Source organism: Pempheris klunzingeri, chromosome 19, assembly GCF_042242105.1.
Source record: "Pempheris klunzingeri isolate RE-2024b chromosome 19, fPemKlu1.hap1, whole genome shotgun sequence".
Classification (NCBI taxonomy): Eukaryota; Metazoa; Chordata; class Actinopteri; order Acropomatiformes; family Pempheridae; genus Pempheris; species Pempheris klunzingeri.
In genome coordinates this window covers 13,149,390-13,169,950 of record NC_092030.1, presented here as the reverse complement: position 1 = coordinate 13,169,950, position 20,561 = coordinate 13,149,390, and the positions used below count along the sequence as shown (strand labels likewise).

General features: G+C 40.8%; 2 protein-coding genes across 7 annotated transcripts; one reads left to right on the top strand and one right to left on the bottom strand.

Moving 5' to 3' along the window:
* Nucleotides 1-11,368: 11,368 nt before the first annotated feature.
* rabepk (Rab9 effector protein with kelch motifs) lies at nt 11,369-14,738 on the top strand. 4 transcript variants are annotated; one of them, XM_070850080.1, is made up of 8 exons: nt 11,369-11,393; nt 11,971-12,025; nt 12,100-12,254; nt 12,468-12,623; nt 12,806-12,970; nt 13,920-14,069; nt 14,153-14,302; nt 14,459-14,738. In XM_070850080.1, exons 2-8 carry the CDS (start codon nt 11,973-11,975, stop codon nt 14,683-14,685), a joined length of 1,056 nt encoding a protein of 351 aa, XP_070706181.1. In that variant the 5' UTR covers nt 11,369-11,393; nt 11,971-11,972; the 3' UTR covers nt 14,686-14,738. The 4 variants fall into 4 exon arrangements, with proteins under 4 accessions (XP_070706181.1, XP_070706180.1, XP_070706179.1 ...); XM_070850079.1 differs by lacking the exon at nt 11,369-11,393 and adding an exon at nt 11,409-11,590; XM_070850078.1 differs by lacking the exon at nt 11,369-11,393 and adding an exon at nt 11,409-11,648 and having other exon boundaries at nt 11,693-12,025.
* Nucleotides 14,739-14,977: 239 nt separating this feature from the next.
* Nucleotides 14,978-18,856, bottom strand: hspa5 (heat shock protein 5). Of its 3 annotated transcripts, none has more exons than XM_070850076.1 (9): nt 18,748-18,856; nt 18,019-18,156; nt 17,659-17,890; nt 17,416-17,550; nt 17,197-17,309; nt 16,698-17,088; nt 16,356-16,593; nt 16,094-16,261; nt 14,978-15,977 (listed from the first exon to the last, which is right to left on the bottom strand). In XM_070850076.1, exons 2-9 carry the CDS (start codon nt 18,132-18,134, stop codon nt 15,409-15,411), a joined length of 1,962 nt encoding a protein of 653 aa, XP_070706177.1. In that variant the 5' UTR covers nt 18,135-18,156; nt 18,748-18,856; the 3' UTR covers nt 14,978-15,408. The 3 variants fall into 3 exon arrangements, with proteins under 3 accessions (XP_070706177.1, XP_070706176.1, XP_070706178.1); XM_070850075.1 differs by having other exon boundaries at nt 18,019-18,169; nt 18,754-18,856; XM_070850077.1 differs by having other exon boundaries at nt 18,019-18,143; nt 18,754-18,856.
* Nucleotides 18,857-20,561: the final 1,705 nt, after the last annotated feature.

Genomic DNA, 20,561 nt, shown 5'->3' with positions numbered 1-20,561 from the left:
CTGTTCTTGCAGAAGCTAGGTGGGGGTTTAAGCTGCAACTTTCTGTCAGATTCTGCAGGTGGAGGCTGTGGCTGCAGATGTCGGGCAGAGGTTATAGGTGGAGGTTTAAGCTGCAACTTTCTGTCAGATTCTGCAGGTGGAGGCTGTGGCTGCAGGAGTCTGTCTGAGGTTACAGGTGGAGGTTTAAGCTGCAACTTTCTGTCAGATTCTGCAGGTGAAGGCTGTGGCTGCAGGTGTCTTTCTGAGGTTACAGGTGGGGGTTTAAGCTGCAACCTCCTGTCAGATTCTGCAGGTGGAGGCTGTGGCTGCATGTTTCTGTCTGATGTTACAGGTGGAGGTTTAAGCTGCAACCTTCTGTCAGATTCTGCAGGTGGAGGCTGTGGCTGCAGGAGTCTGTCTGAGGTTACAGGTGGAGGTTTAAGCTGCAACTTTCTGTCAGATTCTGCAGTTGGAGGCTGTGGCTGCATGTTTTTTTGGCAGAAGTTACAGGTGAAGGCTGTGGCTGCAGGTGTCTTTCTGAGGTTACAGGTGGGGGTTTAAGCTGCAACCTCCTGTCAGATTCTGCAGTTGGAGGCTGTGGCTGCAGATGTCGGGCAGAGGTTACAGGTGGAGGCTTTTGGTGTTTCAATTTGCAGCAGTTTGACAGGAAATCGGTGGTGGGTGGCTGAAGTTGTAGGTGGAGGCTCTCGTTTGCAGGTGGAGGATGTGACTGTTCTTGCAGAAGCTAGGTGGGGGTTTAAGCTGCAACTTTCTGTCAGATTCTGCAGGTGGAGGCTGTGGCTGCAGATGTCGGGCAGAGGTTACAGGTGGAGGTTTAAGCTGCAACTTTCTGTCAGATTCTGCAGGTGGAGGCTGTGGCTGCAGGAGTCTGTCTGAGGTTACAGGTGGGGGCTTTAGCTGCAACCTTCTGTCAGATTCTGCAGGTGGAGGCTGTGGCTGCAGATGTCGGGCAGAGGTTGCAGGTGGAGGTTTAAGCTGCAACTTTCTTTCAGATTCTGCAGGTGGAGGCTGTGGCTGCAGGTGTCTGTCTGAGGTTACAGGTGGGGGTTTAAGCTGCAACTTTCTGTCAGATTCTGCAGGTGGAGGCTGTGGCTTCAGGAGTCTGTCTGAGGTTACAGGTGGGGGCTGTGGCTGCAACCTTCTGTCAGATTCTGCAGGTGGAGGCTGTGGCTGCATGTTTCTGTCTGAGGTTACAGGTGGAGGTTTAAGCTGCAACTTTCTATCAGATTCTGCAGGTGGAGGCTGTGGCTGCAGGAGTCTGTTTGAGGTTACAGGTGGGGGCTTAAGTTGCAACGTTCTGTCAGATTCTGCAGGTGGAGGCTGTGGTTGCAGATGTCGGGCAGAAGTTACAGGTGGAGGTTTAAGCTGCAACTTTCTGTCAGATTCTGCAGGTGGAGGCTGTGGCTTCATGTTTTTTGGGCAGAAGTTACAGGTGGAGGCTGTGGCTGCAGGTGTCTGTCTGAGGTTGCAGGTGGGGGTTTAAGCTGCAACTTTCTGTCAGATTCTGCAGGTGGAGGCTATGGCTGCAGATGTCGGGCAGAGGTTACAGGTGGAGGCTTTTGGTGTTTCAATTTGCAGCAGATTGACAGGAAATCGGTGGTGGGTGGCTGAAGTTGTAGGTGGAGGCTCTCGTTTGCAGGTGGAGGATGTGACTGTTCTTGCAGAAGCTAGGTGGGGGTTTAAGCTGCAACTTTCTGTCAGATTCTGCAGGTGGAGGCTGTGGCTGCAGATGTCGGGCAGAGGTTACAGGTGGAGGTTTAAGCTGCAACTCTCTGTCAGATTCTGCAGGTGGAGGCTGTGGTTGCAGATGTCGGGCAGAGGTTGCAGGTGGAGGTTTAAGCTGCAACTTTCTTTCAGATTCTGCAGGTGGAGGCTGTGGCTGCAGGTGTCTGTCTGAGGTTACAGGTGGGGGTTTAAGCTGCAACTTTCTGTCAGATTCTGCAGGTGGAGGCTGTGGTTGCAGATGTCGGGCAGAGGTTACAGGTGGAGGTTTAAGCTGCAACCTTCTGTCAGATTCTGCAGTTGGAGGCTGTGGCTGCATGTGCCCGGCAGAGGTTATAGGTGGAGGTTTAAGTTGCAACTTTCTGTCAGATTCTGCAGGTGGAGGCTTTTGGTGTTTCAATTTGCAGCAGATTGACAGGAAATCGGTGGTGGGTGGCTGAAGTTGTAGGTGGAGGCTCTCGTTTGCAGGTGGAGGATGTGACTGTTCTTGCAGAAGCTAGGTGGGGGTTTAAGCTGCAACTTTCTGTCAGATTCTGCAGGTGGAGGCTTTTGGTGTTTCAATTTGCAGCAGATTGACAGGAAATCGGTGGTGGGTGGCTGAAGTTGTAGGTGGAGGCTCTCGTTTGCAGGTGGAGGATGTGACTTGGAGGATGAGGTTTAGTGGAGGAGGTTGCAGGGTACTTGTCTGCAGCTGTCTGCTGTCTGCAGGTGGAGGCTAGATCAGCAGACAGCTGCTGTGGTGTGAAGGTGGCTGTAAGATGGTCTTGACGGAGGGTGAGTTGTGTCTATAGATGTCTTCCAGGTTCTGCAGGTGGAGCGAGGGGCAGCAGGTGGATGGTAAAAACTGCTGGCAGAAGCTGGAAACAGTGGGTGGCTGCTGCAGGCTGGTGGTCACATTTGAATCTGCAACAGAGTGAGAGAGGAAATAGGTGGTGGTGAAGGTGGTGGATGGGGGAAGATGGTGCTCAAGGTGGTCATTCAGAGGTGTCCTGGCTGGTGGTGGAGTCTGAGGAGAGAGTTTGTTATGAGTGACAATATTTACAGATTTAAACAAAAATCACAGTTCATATGACTTACCATTACTTAAAACTACTACTACTTATACTACTACTAACACTACAACTACTACTATTACTAACACTGTGACTATTACTAACACTACTACTACTACTAAATGATATTTATTGATTGCTTATTATTGATATATGATTGCACATCATCTAACTATTTTAACGCTGTTAGATTTTCAGTTTTTGTGCTTTTTTTCACGTGGGTTCTGAGGTTTTGGCTCAAGTGAAACATCAACATCATGTTGGGGAGGATAGATTCCAGCCCCGTATGCTGTATTCGCGGCAGACATTTTGACTTGTCACAGCTTCTTTCTGCTTTTTGGTAACTTGTGTTAAACCAAAGCATTGAACAGAATAAGGTGTAAAATCAGCCATGTACACATCTCTGAAATACAGTCACAACCTACATGTTTTATTAAAATAACACATTATAGCAACAGTGATAATGAAAGAACTTATTATTAGACCTTTAGTGGAAGAAGGAGTCAAGGATTCAAGGAACTTTGTCATACCAACAAACATTTACACATGGGGTGGTACGAAGTTACGCTCTCAGGTCCCAGTTTAAGCCACAATAAATATATAGAATAAAATATAGGTACCTAGGTAGAGGTATTAAGTGCTAAAATACAGTAACTAGAATACAGTAACTGCAGTCGTGTCATTGCAGACAGGCTGATCATTACACGCTGACAGGAATCTCAGAGATCAGAGATGAGACATAAATTCAACTCTAGAAGAAAAAGCCAGGTGTACATCTGTGAAATACAGTCCTGGCAATAAACCAATTTTAAATCTGGCATTTTTTTTTTTTACAAAAATGAAGTAACTTGAAAAGACTGAGACGCAGAGAAACAGCAAAACATGACCGTTCATATCACAGCGTGAGTGAAAACCAGCAGAACAACACATGGAAGTTGTAATAAGCTCCATAAAGATTTCTCTTTTACCAGCAGAGCAATTTTAAATTTGACAGTTTTTGAAAACAACATAGAAACATTTGAAAAGAAAGGGAGATGCAGAAAAACAGCAAAATGGGTCAATTGATTTCACAGCGTGAGTGAAAACCAGCACAAAAACACATGAAAGATAGAATGGAAGTTGTAAATCTGCACCTGTGTCTGCATCTCAATTTCATTTGTGAATATGTGCTAGAAAATAGACCTAATCTTCCCTTTGTCACATTTATTTTCAAGATATTTTGCTTAAAATACAGGCTATAATGTTTAATGAATGAATGTTTGAATTTCTCTTGGATTAATTCTACTGATGAGAAAAATAAAATCTCTTTTAGCCATTTCAGAGGATCTAAATGAATATTCACATCAGCTTTTCTTCAAATCCTTCTACAATATGACATCTAGGCCTGTTATATACACTGTTGCCCATAATGTTGGAATAAAATGTTTTTTACCTCTTACCTTTTACCTGATAATGTGATTTATTCTTGATAAATAAAGTGTATATCTTCTCAACTTTATTGACCAAACTCTTCCAAACATTTCACAGTGAAACTTAAACCACAATGAACCTTTGCAAACTGTGTATTCAGGCAAAAACTAAATTATTCTACAATTATTCCAACTTTATGGGCAACAGTGTATGACCAAACAAGCTTCATCCATATCTCCATACTGCTCAGCTCTACATGTCTGTGGGTCTGTTCATGTCAGAGCCTGTTAGCCACATAGAAAAGTCCATAAGTTCATAGCTTACATTTTCCATGTCGGTGGTCGGTAGCGTCTCTTTTGTTCGTTAGTCTGTGAGTCTTGAATACTTGTCAGGATAAAAGAAGTCCTCAGTGGAAGTGATAACTTTACAGAAATACGCAAATAAAACTTGCCAGAACTTTTTGTGACCGTTTGAGAGTTTGTGTATGTTTAAATGGTGATTTTATGAAAATGATGCACCTGGAGACAAAACATAGCAACCGTGGAATCCTGCCCGTCCATTCTGTCCACATGTGAGTTTACATCACAAGTTTCCCAAATAATATTAAATAATAATAAGACAAGATCAATTAAAAAGTAATTGTGCCTCAATTTAAGTCTAAGTATATTATAAAGAATAAAGTGTGAGGATAAAATCAAGCTGACGTACATCAGTGGAATACAGTTTTGCTAATAAAGCAATTTTAAATTTGATCATTTCTTTCTTAAGAAAATTAAACCATTTGAAAAGAAACTGAGATGCAGAAAAACAGAAAAACATGAACAACACATGGAAGTTGTAATAAGCTCCATAAAGATTTCTCTTTTACCAGCAGAGCAATTTTAAATTTGACAGTTTTTGAAAACAACATAGAAACATTTGAAAAGAAAGGGAGATGCAGAGAAACAGCAAAATGTGTCAATTGATTTCACAGCGTGAGTGAAAACCAGCACAAAAACACATGAAAGATAGAATGGAAGTTGTAAATCTGCACCTGTGTCTGCATCTCAATTTCATTTGTGAATATGTGCTAGAAAATAGACCTAATCTTCCCTTTGTCACATTTATTTTCAAGATATTTTGCTTAAAATACAGGCTATAGTGTTTAATGAATGAATGTTTGAATTTATCTTGGATTTATTCTACTGATGAGAAAAATAAAATCTCTTTTAGCCATTTCAGAGGATCTAAATGAATATTCACATCAGCTTTTCTTCAAATCCTTCTACAATATGGCATATAGGCCTGTTATATAAACTGTTGCCCATAATGTTGGAATAAAATGTTTTTTACCTCTTACCTTTTACCTGATAATGTGATTTATTCTTGATAAATAAAGTGTATATCTTCTCAACTTTATTGACCAAACTCTTCCAAACATATCACAGTGAAACTTAAACCACAATGAACCTTTGCAAACTGTGTATTCAGGCAAAAACTAAATTATTCTACAATTATTCTAACTTTATGGGCAACAGTGTATGACCAAATAAGCTTCATCCATATCTCCATACTGCTTAGCTCTACATGTCTGTGGGTCTGTTCATGTCAGAGCCTGTTAGCCACATAGAAAAGTCCATAATGTTCATAGCTTACATTTTCCATGTCGGTGGTCGGTAGCGTCTCTTTCGTTCGTTAGTCTGTGAGTCTTGAATACTTGTCAGGATAAAAGAAGTCCTCAGTGGAAGTGATAACTTTACAGAAATCCTCAAATAAAACTTGCCAGAACTGTTTGTGACCGTTTGAGAGTTTGTGTATGTTTAAATGGTGATTTTATGAAAATGATGCACCTGGAGACAAAACATAGCAACCGTGGAATCCTGCCCGTCCATTCTGTCCACATGTGAGTTTACATCACAAGTTTCCCAAATATTATTAAATAATAATAAGACAAGATCAATTAAAAAGTAATTGTGCCTCAATTTAAGTCTAAGTATATTATAAAGAATAAAGTGTGAGGATAAAATCAAGCTGACGTACATCAGTGGAATACAGTTTTGCTAATAAGCAATTTTAAATTTGATCATTTCTTTCTTAAGAAAATTAAACCATTTGAAAAGAAACTGAGATGCAGAAAAACATGAACAACACATGAAAGTTGTAATAAGCTCAATAAAGATTTCTCTTTTACCAGCAGAGCAATTTTAAATTTGACAGTTTTTGAAAACAACATAGAAACATTTGAAAAGAAAGGGAGATGCAGAGAAACAGCAAAATGTGTCAATTGATTTCACAGCGTGAGTGAAAACCAGCACAAAAACACATGAAAGATAGAATGGAAGTTGTAAATCTGCACCTGTGTCTGCATCTCAATTTCATTTGTGAATATGTGCTAGAAAATAGACCTAATCTTCCCTTTGTCACATTTATTTTCAAGATATTTTGCTTAAAATACAGGCTATAGTGTTTAATGAATGAATGTTTGAATTTATCTTGGATTTATTCTACTGATGAGAAAAATAAAATCTCTTTTAGCCATTTCAGAGGATCTAAATGAATATTCACATCAGCTTTTCTTCAAATCCTTCTACAATATGGCATATAGGCCTGTTATATAAACTGTTGCCCATAATGTTGGAATAAAATGTTTTTTACCTCTTACCTTTTACCTGATAATGTGATTTATTCTTGATAAATAAAGTGTATATCTTCTCAACTTTATTGACCAAACTCTTCCAAACATATCACAGTGAAACTTAAACCACAATGAACCTTTGCAAACTGTGTATTCAGGCAAAAACTAAATTATTCTACAATTATTCTAACTTTATGGGCAACAGTGTATGACCAAATAAGCTTCATCCATATCTCCATACTGCTTAGCTCTACATGTCTGTGGGTCTGTTCATGTCAGAGCCTGTTAGCCACATAGAAAAGTCCATAATGTTCATAGCTTACATTTTCCATGTCGGTGGTCGGTAGCGTCTCTTTCGTTCGTTAGTCTGTGAGTCTTGAATACTTGTCAGGATAAAAGAAGTCCTCAGTGGAAGTGATAACTTTACAGAAATCCTCAAATAAAACTTGCCAGAACTGTTTGTGACCGTTTGAGAGTTTGTGTATGTTTAAATGGTGATTTTATGAAAATGATGCACCTGGAGACAAAACATAGCAACCGTGGAATCCTGCCCGTCCATTCTGTCCACATGTGAGTTTACATCACAAGTTTCCCAAATATTATTAAATAATAATAAGACAAGATCAATTAAAAAGTAATTGTGCCTCAATTTAAGTCTAAGTATATTATAAAGAATAAAGTGTGAGGATAAAATCAAGCTGACGTACATCAGTGGAATACAGTTTTGCTAATAAAGCAATTTTAAATTTGATCATTTCTTTCTTAAGAAAATTAAACCATTTGAAAAGAAACTGAGATGCAGAAAAACAAAAAAACATGAACAACACATGAAAGTTGTAATAAGCTCCATAAAGATTTCTCTTTTACCAGCAGAGCAATTTTAACTTTGACAGTTTTTGAAAACAACATAGAAACATTTGGAAAGAAAGTGAGATGCAGAGAAACAGCTAAATGTGTCAATTGATTTCACAGCATGAGTGAAAACCAGCACAAAAACACATGAAAGATAGAATGGAAGTTGTAAATCTGCACCTGTGTCTGCATCTCAATTTCATTTGTGAATATGTGCTAGAAAATAGACCTAATCTTCCCTTTGTCACATTTATTTTCGATATTTTGCTTAAAATACAGGCTATAATGTTTAATGAATGAATGTTTGAATTTATCTTGGATTTATTCTACTGATGAGAAAAATAAAATCTCTTTTAGCCATTTCAGAGGATCTAAGTGAATATTCACATCAGCTTTTCTTCAAATCCTTCTACAATATGACATAAAGGCCTGTTATAAACACTGTTGCCCATAATGTTGGAATAAAATGTTTTTTACCTCTTACCTTTTACCTGATAATGTGATTTATTCTTGATAAATAAAGTGTATATCTTCTCAACTTTATTGACCAAACTCTTCCAAACATATCACAGTGAAACTTAAACCACAATGAACCTTTGCAAACTGTGTATTCAGGCAAAAACTAAATTATTCTACAATTATTCCAACTTTATGGGCAACAGTGTATGACCAAATAAGCTTCATCCATATCTCCATACTGCTCAGCTCTACATGTCTGTGGGTCTGTTCATGTCAGAGCCTGTTAGCCACATAGAAAAGTCCATAATGTTCATAGCTTACATTTTCCATGTCGGTGGTCGGTAGCGTCTCTTTCGTTCGTTAGTCTGTGAGTCTTGAATACTTGTCAGGATAAAAGAAGTCCTCAGTGGAAGTGATAACTTTACAGAAATCCTCAAATAAAACTTGCCAGAACTTTTTGTGACCGTTTGAGAGTTTGTGTATGTTTAAATGGTGATTTTATGAAAATGATGCACCTGGAGACAAAACATAGCAACCGTGGAATCCTGCCCGTCCATTCTGTCCACATGTGAGTTTACATCACAAGTTTCCCAAATATTATTAAATAATAATAAGACAAGATCAATTAAAAAGTAATTGTGCCTCAATTTAAGTCTAAGTATATTATAAAGAATAAAGTGTGAGGATAAAATCAAGCTGACGTAAATCAGTGGAATACAGTTTTGCTAATAAGCAATTTTAAATTTGATCATTTCTTTCTTAAGAAAATTAAACCATTTGAAAAGAAACTGAGATGCAGAAAAACATGAACAACACATGAAAGTTGTAATAAGCTCAATAAAGATTTCTCTTTTGCCAGCAGAGCAATTTTAAATTTGAAAGTTTTTGAAAACAACATAGAAACATTTGAAAAGAAAGGGAGATGCAGAGAAACAGCAAAATGTGTCAATTGATTTCACAGCATGAGTGAAAACCAGCACAAAAACACATGAAAGATAGAATGGAAGTTGTAAATCTGCACCTGTGTCTGCATCTCAATTTCATTTGTGAATATGTGCTAGAAAATAGACCTAATCTTCCCTTTGTCATATTTATTTTCAAGATAGTTTGCTTAAAATACAGGCTATAATGTTTTATGAATGAATGTTTGAATTTATCTTGGATTTATTCTACTGATGAGAAAAATAAAATCTCTTTTAGCCATTTCAGAGGATCTAAATGAATATTCACATCAGCTTTTCTTCAAATCCTTCTACAATATGGCATATAGGCCTGTTATATACACTGTTGCCCATAATGTTGGAATAAAATGTTTTTTACCTCTTACCTTTTACCTGATAATGTGATTTATTCTTGATAAATAAAGTGTATATCTTCTCAACTGTATTGACCAAACTCTTCCAAACATATCACAGTGAAACTTAAACCACAATGAACCTTTGCAAACTGTGTATTCAGGCAAAAACTAAATTATTCTACAATTATTCCAACTTTATGGGCAACAGTGTATGACCAAATAAGCTTCATCCATATCTCCATACTGCTCAGCTCTACATGTCTGTGGGTCTGTTCATGTCAGAGCCTGTTAGCCATGTATCAGTGTAAACACATAGAAAAGTCCATAATGTTCATAGCTTACATTTTCCATGTCGGTGGTCGGTAGCGTCTCTTTCGTTCGTTAGTCTGTGAGTCTTGAATACTTGTCAGGATAAAAGAAGTCCTCAGTGGAAGTGATAACTTTACAGAAATCCTCAAATAAAACTTGCCAGAACTGTTTGTGACCGTTTGAGAGTTTGTGTATGTTTAAATGGTGATTTTATGAAAATGATGCACCTGGAGACAAAACATAGCAACCGTGGAATCCTGCCCGTCCATTCTGTCCACATGTGAGTTTACATCACAAGTTTCCCAAATATTATTAAATAATTATAAGACAAGATCAATTAAAAAGTAATTGTGCCTCAATTTAAGTCTAAGTATATTATAAAGAATAAAGTGTGAGGATAAAATCAAGCTGACGTACATCAGTGGAATACAGTTTTGCTAATAAAGCAATTTTAAATTTGATCATTTTTTTCTTAAGAAAATTAAACCATTTGAAAAGAAATTTCATTTGTGAATATGTGTCTGTGTCTGTAAAAGTGATGGCAATAGCGAAGGACTGTCGACCAGCACAAATTGAAGTTGAAGGATGTACAGATGAACAATCTGTTGAAATTTATTTGGAAAAACACAGGGCTTTTATTTTGAAAATCAGACTCTGGCAGAGTTCCTGTGACTTTGTCAACACGTGTAGTTGTTTGTCTGTATGTCTGTGTGTGTGTCTGAGTGTGTGTGAGTAAGTGTGTGAGTGTCTGTGTGTGTGTATGAGAGAGTGACAGTTCACCCATCACCTGATTTCCTCCAACTGAGCATGTCTGTGTCTCTGTGGGGGTCAGAGGTCACTGATCACCTGATTTCCTCCAACTGTGAGGTTGCTATGGTGAGGTTCCTATGGTACCTGCTGAGCCACTCTGGGGTGACACAGCTCTTTTCATAGAGATTTCAGCTATAACAAGCCTCTGAAAATGCAGGTTTTACTTGAGCACCGTAAGTGTCACAGCTTTGGCGTGTGGACCAGTGGACAGAAGAGGGTCTGCTGAACACGTACGTGTAGTTTTGAGGTCTCTTACTTGTGAGATGAGAGCTCTGGAGCAGGTTAGAAAAGTGGTTGCATCTGCCTCCTTCTCAGCTTTGTGCTGTCAGTTAACATGGCAGTTAATGCGGCAGTTGGTCTCCACTCCCGTCACTTGGAGGCTCGTAGCGGGAGCTGCGTGCGTTTCTGTGTGTCCGAAGTCACATCGTTGCGACCGGCCCGAGTTTTCCTACGTTTTGTTGTATGAATGGTGAGTGTGAGTGACACCCTGTGGGCGTGAGAGCGAGCTAAAGATGACATTTTCAGAGGACGGCAAGGCCCACTACTGCGCCCTAAGCTTTACATAGTTGGCCCACTAATTATCAATGGAAAAGGAGTGTGCCTACCTTATTACTTGAAGTGGGAGATGGGAGTTAGGTCAAACGGGAACTTAAGGCACTGTTTTGGTGTCTTAAATGGCATGGAGATTTATTTGCTGACCCAGTGAGGAAAAAGTTTGAATCCAGTACAAAACAGGACCTTCCGGGTAGCTCGTTATCACATCATTGCGGTCGGTGGGAATTGGTGGGACGGCGTTGGCTTGTGAACTGCGCATGCGCTGGAGGCAACCATAGAAACTACGTTAGGAACATGAACCAACGTTGCTAACGTGAGAATGTGTATCTACGTATTCTTTTTAACGTAGAGCTGTGCTATGGTTGGGATTTGAGAATTTCACACCAGCTTTAACTTAAAGTTAAACGCTAGCTTTAACAACCACTGCCATTGCAAGGGCGTTAGGAATAGGCGTCAAAGTATACCGACATTCGTTTAATGACACGGATCATTTTCCACCCGGAAGAACAGGTTAGTGGTGACTCAGGAAGCTCTTCACATGCTCATTTGAGTTAGCAAGCAGCGGCTGGTAGCGCTCAGTGTGTTCCCAAATCAGCGATATTGTTGCCGAAGTAAGCTAGTCATATTTCATCATAGATGATATTAAGAACTGCGCACTATAAGCTACCCCTCACCAACCGTTTACACCAAGAAAAAGAAAAACATCCAAATATTATTTGTGTTGCTTCGATCGTAGCTAGATTTTACGTAAGGGTTTCTGTGGATACCATCAGCTAGGCTTACACAGACTAATGTCGACAAACTATCGCACCCGATCACAACTTGATTGATTGATCCTTAACAAGAGAAGTATGAAAAAACGATAATACCAAGGTTGATGTCCTTGACAGCCATGGAGTTTCTCCCAGTGCTTGACCCCCTAGATAAGCCAAAAGAAGGAATATGGTAAGTGAGATCCCTTTGTAGCGTTTATGATGTGAGGAGCTAACTTGTTGCTGAAATTGTTTTGTTGTCAACAGGTACTCGTTGATACCCAGGGGAAGTGCTCCAGGTGTTAGTGTGGGTCACACCTGCACATTTCTTCCATCAGGAGATGGAGGAAAAGGAAAGATCCTCATTATGGGGGGAGCCAACCCAAGTGGCAGTTTCTCACATTCACTCATCATAAATCTAGGTGAACATTAATAATCTGCCAAGGGAGTCTTCACCACAATCTAAAGAGCTCAAATTGATATCAAATAGTCAAGCTTTGTGTACAGCATCATGTGTCACAGTGCTGTTTTGGTAATCATCAGTCATTTGTTATGTACATCACTGGGTCATGTGTTGTCTTTGCATTCATATCGCAGGGCTTTCTTTGCATTTCTGTCCTTTCTGACTCCACTAGACAATCACGAATGGGACATACCAGAGTGGGAGGGTTTGGAGTCACGATATGAGCACTGCAGCTTTGTGCCAGAGAGCTACCCTCAGAGCCTGTGGGTATTTGGGGGGGCACAGCAGAGCGGCAATCGCAGTTGCATCCAGAATATACAGCTAACGGGTAAATTCAAGTTTAAATTCACATGTAATCTTCATTAGTAGCATAACTCTCAGGTGATTTAGCAGGGTAACACTCGTAACCAGTGTTGCTGATGTGTTTATGACCAGACAGATTGATTGTATGATATGTGACCATAGATTTCTGTAAACTGAGTGTGATCTATCCTGCACGTGTGTTTCCAGAGAGCGGGTCGCGCTGGAGGACTGTCAAGGCGAATGGCAAACCCCCGAGTCCCAGGACATACCACACCAACACAGCCTGCATGGGCGACAAACTGTATGTCTTTTCTGGTGGAGAAGCAGGAGCTGCACCTGTCTCAGACCCCAAACTTCATGTCTTTGATACAGGTTTGTGTCGAATTAACCAGCTGCTCAACATGAAGTGCTTTACAATGGGATTAGCTTGTCTTTCACATTGACTAGCATACTTTAGGGGACTTAATGTTTCAGCTCACTAAAACACTGGTAAAGCATTTAAACTTTGTTGCACATAAAAAAACTACTCTCACTGAACATTTACTGAGTGATCCTGGACATGCAATATAGCCATAATTATCTTGTTGTGTTGAGTCACTAATTGTGACTTTTTAAGATATTAAGATATTTTATTGACAAATCGTAATGCTTTTGTTTAGATATTTAGAGAAGCTGATTCCACATTTACTAATCTGGTCAGAAGACTTGGAACGACTGGTGTTCTCATTTATTTCGGCTGATTAGATCCCTTCTGAAGACTGAGTGCACATTTGTACACTATGACTGTACTTGGCTGGCATTTCCTTGCACTTAAGGTGCAGCACAAGTTAAGGAAGGCCAACACACACGTTTACCATTTTTATTACTAATTAGTAGCTGAACTTTGATCTCATCAAGCAAAGTAATTGAAAACACCTGAGTGTGTGTGTGTAAGGCTTTTAATATTTTTGTCACACTGTAAGCATCCACTCTGCAATTATGATCACAACTGAGAAAAAAAGATTTTATATATTTCTGAATTACAAAAAATGACTAAATTAGTATTTTGTGAGTTTTTTTTGTTGTTTTTTTTAAGAATTTGATGTGAAAAAAATTTCATTCTGTTCAATTAAAATGGGTATGGACAAGAGAAATCATTACAGCCTTTTTCTCATACTTAACATTTTGATCTGTCACATCAAGAAAAGCACAGGTGTAATTAATAACCTTATTTAATAGTGGCTGCAGTAGTTATACCATACGTTTTATTACCCTCTAGTATATTTTTTAATTTCGCGATGACAACAATTACCTGATAGCTTTTATCATTTCATGTTCCAAGTATCTTCCACCTGGTCCCAACCGGAAACACAAGGCAGACACCCACCAGCCAGACATGGCCACATTATCGTAGCAGTGAGCTCAAAGATCTACATCCATGGAGGCATGGCTGGAGACAAATTCCACAATGATATGTACTCTCTTGACACAAGTAAGCCTGAACCCTCCTGAATCATAAGACAAAGTAAGTTTCTTTTTTTTTTTTTAATTATAAAACCGTGTGTCTGTTTAAAGGGAGCATGAAGTGGGAGAAAGTGCAGGCAAAAGGAGACATCCCACCAGGAGTTGCAGCCCACTCAGCTGTAGTGCTGGGAAAGAACGTCTATATTTTAGGGGGCATGACTGCTGATGGTGCCAGCAATTCCATGTACAGATTCAACACTGGTACACAATTTTTCAACAACCCTTAAAATATGTGACTGAATTTATGCTTTGTTGTATGCTTTATCATCGCATCCATACACACACACACACACTCTATAGGGCAGTTTAGTTCTTAACACATGAGTTTATACAAGATGCTGTTATCCCTTTTTGCAGAGAAAAATAGATGGATCCTCTTGAAGTTTGAAGGGGATATGCCAGCCAACCGCCTTGACCACTCCATGTGTTTAATGCCATGGAGGGTGTGTGGTGAGGAGAATCGAGACGAGGAACAAGCCAACAGCCCAGCAGCCTCAGAGACAGTAAATCTGGCATTCGTATTCGGAGGGATGGATACGCAGGGTGTTATTCATGATGACTGTATTGTTACTGTGGTGACGTGATGTTGTAATATGTACTAAACCTCTATTAAAATGTTGAGTACAGTACTTTCCTATTTTACTGGTCAAGAGGTCAATTTTGTACTGCAATACTGAAATGCTCATTTGGTAAATTCAATGGAGTTCTGAAGCCTAAGGTTGTGTGGGAAGAAAACGCTGAAATGTTAATAATTTGAGCTAGTGGTGAACATTTCCAAGTGTTGGACACAGTATTCAGTGATTAAAATCATGGTGTTCTATGCCAATTGTTGCACTGAGGTTATAAATTAATGTACTGTAAAAAGACACATTCAAGTAACATTTTGTATCAAACATTTATTTCAATGTCTTCCAGAAGTACAATGACCAGATTCAATAAATAACTTTTAGCACTGCCTGTGAACGCAATGAGCCCTTGAGGCCACAGACATCCCACTTAATGGACCCACAAACACCTGGAACCCACCCTCCCCACCCACTACAGAACCCAATCAGGACTGCCTGAGAACAGCAGCAGCAAGCCTCATATCCGGGCTGACGAATATCTCCGCCTTCCAGCGAAGAGAACACCTCTTGCACACCGAAACTTATGTTTAAGTCTTTCCGAAGATTCAGTATGGTTGCTTGTCATCGCCACCCCTTTCCAACCATTCCTCTCACTATTTGAGTCCCATCAGTCCAATATATACATCTAGATGCCACTATCAGAGAGGCAAGGGGCGACAGAAGAGTTGACATCAAACCTGCCTACAACTCATCTTTCTCATCTTGCTCGCCGTCAGCGCCCTCAGGTGGGGGTCCACCTGCACTACCATAAAGCTTGCTGATGATGGGTTGAACCACCTCCTCCAGCTCCTTCTTCTTGGCCTGGAAGTCCTCCAGCTCAGCCTCCTGGTGTGACTCCATCCACTCAATCTTCTCCTCCACTGCCTTCTCGATGGTTTCCTTATCGTCATCTGACAGCTTGCCGCCAAGCTTCTCCTTGTCGCCGACCTGGTTCTTCAGGGAGTAGGCGTAGCTCTCCAGCTCGTTGCGGGCGTCGATCCTCTCCTTCAGCCTCTTGTCCTCGTCGGCAAAGCGCTCAGCGTCGTTCACCATGCGCTCAATATCCTCGGGTGTCAGCCGGTTCTGGTCGTTGGTGATTGTGATCTTATTTTTGTTGCCCGTGCCTTTGTCCTCAGCAGTGACCCTCAGAATACCGTTGACATCAATCTCAAAGGTGACCTCAATCTGTGGCACACCACGAGGGGCAGGAGGGATGCCAGTCAGGTCGAACGTGCCCAGCAGATGGTTGTCTTTTGTCAGAGGACGCTCACCTAAAGAGAGAATAAATAATCAAGCTCATGAATAATTACATTTCTGGCTGCATACAAGGAAAATGCAAATTAAAACTTTTAAAATTAAAGTTTACTCTGCAATGTCCAATTCTTACCTTCATAAACCTTAATTGTGACAGTAGGCTGGTTATCAGAGGCTGTGGAGAAGATCTGGGATTTCTTTGTGGGCACCACGGTGTTCCTGGGGATCAGCTTGGTCATTACTCCTCCAACAGTCTCAATACCAAGGGTCAGGGGGCACACATCCAGAAGAACCACATCACCTGCAAGAGAGGAAAAATGTTTAGTAAACAGGTTAACGTTTGCAAGCTCAGTTCTGTGGAATACGTATCACAATGCATGATGAAGATGCCTTACCAGTGTCCTCCTCTCCAGAAAGCACTCCAGCTTGCACAGCAGCTCCGTATGCCACAGCTTCATCAGGGTTGATGCCTCTAGAGGGCTCTTTGCCATTGAAGAACTCCTTCACCAGCTGCTGGATTTTGGGGATACGGGTGGAGCCTCCAACAAGGACAATCTCATCAATGTCAGACTTCTTCAGGTCAGCGTCTTCCAGCACCTTCTGCACAGGCTTCATGGTTGAACGGAACAGATCCTGACAAAGTGAAATGCAAAGTTAAAAGGCTTGTCACAAACAAGGTTATAGTAAAATCAGGTATGTTTCAATTGATCTTTAGTTTTTTGTACAGCTGCACTTACCATGTTGAGCTCTTCAAACTTGGCACGGGTCAGGGTCTCAGAGAAGTCTTCTCCCTCAAAGAAGGACTCGATCTCAATGCGAGACTGATGCTGGGCAGACAGCGCCCTCTTAGCCTTCTCAACCTCACGACGCAGCTTCTGCACGGCGCGGTTGTCTTTGCGCACATCTTTGCCAGTCTTCTTCTTGTACAGCTTGATGAAGTGCTCCATGACACGCTGGTCGAAGTCTTCGCCTCCAAGGTGAGTGTCACCGTTGGTGGCCACCACTTCAAACACACCATTGTCAATGGTCAGAAGGGAGACATCGAAGGTGCCACCACCCAGATCGAACACGAGAATGTTCTTCTCGCCATCTCTCTTGTCCAGACCATAAGCAATGGCAGCAGCAGTTCTAAAGAAAGCAATTGTGAGAATTATTACTTCTATCAGAGGAAGGAGGGTAAATAGTTTCACATTTTGAAGAGGAACACAGATGAATGCATGAAGATTAGACACTTACGGCTCATTGATGATTCTCATCACATTCAGACCAGCGATGGTTCCGGCATCCTTAGTGGCCTGGCGCTGGGCATCGTTGAAGTAGGCAGGAACAGTGACCACAGCATGTGTGACCTGAGGGAAAGATGAGAACATTAGAGTCATCCATTGTTCATTTAAAAGTGGGACACCTTTTGATGTACATTCTTTGAGGGTTTTTTTTTTTTTTTTTTTTTTGTACCTTCTTGCCCAGATAAGCCTCAGCAGTCTCCTTCATCTTAGTCAGCACCATAGCAGAGATCTCCTCAGGAGCAAATGTTTTCATCTGGCCACCAATGTCAACCTGAATATGAGGCTTGCTCTTCTTCTCGGTAACCTAAAGAGGAACATGCATTAACATTAATACACCAAATATGTTGCTTAAACATTGCCCAAAGACAGCAAGTCCCTATAAGCATAACTTTTACTTCCACTATAAACATACCTTGAAGGGCAGGTACTTGATGTCCTGCTGCACAGTGGAGTCACCCCATGTGCGCCCAATCAATCTCTTGGCATCAAAGACTGTGTTCTCAGGGTTAGACGTCAGCTGGTTCTTGGCAGCATCACCAATCAGACGCTCACCCTCACTGGTGAAGGCCACATATGATGGGGTGATGCGATTACCCTGGTCATTGGCAATGATCTCCACACGGCCATTCTTGAACACTCCAACACTACAGGAAAACATTTTAGAGAGATGATTACTCAAGTGTCAACAATTTCTGTGATTTTATTTTTCACAACGGCTTCATTTCATTGTCTTCCAAAATATACAATCAAGCCACAGGTCACTTTTCCTTACCATGAGTAGGTGGTCCCCAGGTCGATTCCAACCACAGTCCCCACACTATCCTTCTTGTCCTCATCATCGGCAAACACAGTGCCGGTCACCAGCAGTACAACCCACAGCAGCTTCATCTTTGCTTGCTTGATCGCGGACCTACAAAAGAAATCTGTGGGAGAAAACGTACAATGTAAGAAACCGTATAATGTACCAAAAAAAAAAAAACGTGGCCTTGCGTTCATGACGTGGGCTTTCCGCCTCCCAAGTTCAAGCAGCTACCAGCTAACGGTAATGCTTCATGTCATTTACTGATATTCAGAGCCATGATAGGGAAGCATGGCCTTGGCCAGGAAACCTCCAGAAATGTCAGACTTCGAAGCGCTGAATGATTAAAACTGGGTGGAGCACCACAGCCTCTTCCATACTTTAACACTACTGACTTTTTTTTTTTTTTTTCATCCGCCGGTAGCTAAAGTTAGCTAACCACATCAGCGTGTCTGGCAGACATGCGAGGGAAGATACCTTGCCACAATGAGAGGAGAAAAGTACGTTCTTTTTCTGTAATATATTTCAATCACAGTGGCTGCCCATCTCATTGGCCATGGCCAACTGTGTAAATACATCACTATCGTCAAATGTTAGCTTAGCTGGCTTAAGCATGATGAAAAGATCGTAAAATGACGTCCAACGTTCTATAAAATGCAAAATAATACGCTATGGCGTTATCATATTCACAACAACTTTCACACATACCTTAATTGCAGTCTTGACAATGAATTAACGGCCTTGACGTTGCCTCGTATTGCAAAAAAAAATATATATCGCTCGTCTTTTTCTGTTCTGTACTCTTTCCTCTGTGAAATGATGTTGAATGAAGTCTGCTCTCTGAATATATAAGCCGTCACTTCTTCCCCGTCGTGGAGCCCCGCGATTGGCTGAGCAGCTGCTCGTTGGAAGGCGCTGATTGGTTTCGCCCGGCACGCTGGCCGCCGCTGATTTGCACACATCGAGTCGAGGAAACGTCACCACTTTGTTCTACTGTACCGATGCTGATTGGCTGTCTGTCAAGCGTATTCATGAGAACAATTGGAGAAGCCACACGCCACTCAGATGAACGAGGAAGGGGTGCAATTTCTCATTTTATACATCCCTAGTTAGTGTTGCTTTTTAATATGGTTCCCATACGTATTAGATTGATTTATTCTAATATTGTTGCATTTTCATGGAACGCAACTGAGTGGATGCTGTGTTGGTATCATGAGTAGTTATGATGACTCACTTCATTGAGTAAGAAATGTGGAATGCATGTGACTAAAGATCCTAAAAGCAAATGTTGTTACATCAGCTGGTTTGTATGCACGTTTCATCAGTAAATGTACACACTTGCAATTATGATGCAAGATGTCCACACTGAAATACAAGCAGGCTGCAGTAATTTAACTATCAAGTTTTAACATGGACACTCTCCAGCCTATTGAGCTTGACCTTATTGATCATAGATGTAGCCTACCGTTATTTTATACACAGACGGTTAAGAAGTTTGCATCCCAAATCAAACAAAACCACACTCACTGCACTCTCCTATGCAGTCTCCTATGCCAAAAGTCTAACTAGGTCAAGGTTAGGTAACAGGTTGTCAAAGCTGCACTTTAGTCTATATGAACCCTGTCAATGTGTAGACTCATGACTGCAAAAGGGATATTTAAGAAAGCAGCTTACTGTAACTAAATACAGGATCAAATTTTACTTGTGCTTGTCTTAATTATAAAATTCACCCATTCTGTCTTCTGTTTTCAAAGAGCGCACTGTCCTCTATTGTTGTAGTTGCAGGCCTAGTCATCAGTATTATTTAATATTTCTTGTATGGAGTGTGTCAGGCTCAATATGAGAATGAATGAATGAATCTAAAACATATCTGAAATACTAGAGAGAAAGAGAGACTTTCTATAACAGAGTAACAGTAATGAAGGTGTTGATTTTCGTTTGACGGCCTTCCCACAAATTAAGGCCTGTATCTTAAAACAAGCAGGAATATGGCAGACCGCTTAACATTAAAAAAAAGAACATGATACTCAATTTTAGAGCTATCTGAAGCTTGTCCCTTGCTTCCTGATGACCTCTGTCAGCACCAGTTCCATCCCTTCCTTTTAGCTAATCCCCTCTGGTCACTGCATGGTTCCAAGGCTGTGGATCAGACTACACTGCAAGAAAGGCAGTATTCCCAGAGGGATTGTTGGGCAACAGCTAGCCTTTCCTTCTGCAAAGTCTGATGAGTGTTTGACAAGATACAAATGTGAGTGAGAGGGTGTCCAGCTTGAAGCGGAGCTGGTTATTGGACACTTTAAGTGGTCTCCAAATTAGGGAATTGTATCTCTGATGAAAGTTGTATATCAAAAAGGATTAAACATAGCTTATAAGAATCACTTCTGATGTAGCTTCACATATTAATATGTGAACTGATATCTTAATGACTATTTTTATTAATTTTTCATTGAGACTCTTGTTTGTTTTGTCCTGACTTGATTTTCTATAATCAGGAATTACATGACGACACAGAATCG

Excerpts from the sequence above, each read along its gene's own strand:
- rabepk (XM_070850078.1), top strand. The coding sequence starts at position 11,958 with ATGTCCTTGACAGCCATGGAGTTTCTCCCAGTGCTTGACCCCCTAGAT. Across the intron at positions 12,624-12,805 it reads CCAGAATATACAGCTAACGG|AGAGCGGGTCGCGCTGGAGG; the intron begins GTAAATTCAAGT and ends GTGTGTTTCCAG. Across the intron at positions 14,303-14,458 it reads CATGTACAGATTCAACACTG|AGAAAAATAGATGGATCCTC; the intron begins GTACACAATTTT and ends CCCTTTTTGCAG.
- hspa5 (XM_070850076.1), bottom strand. The coding sequence starts at position 18,134 with ATGAAGCTGCTGTGGGTTGTACTGCTGGTGACCGGCACTGTGTTTGCC. Across the intron at positions 16,594-16,697 it reads AGTTTGAAGAGCTCAACATG|GATCTGTTCCGTTCAACCAT; the intron begins GTAAGTGCAGCT and ends TCACTTTGTCAG. Across the intron at positions 16,262-16,355 it reads TTCTGGAGAGGAGGACACTG|GTGATGTGGTTCTTCTGGAT; the intron begins GTAAGGCATCTT and ends CCTCTCTTGCAG.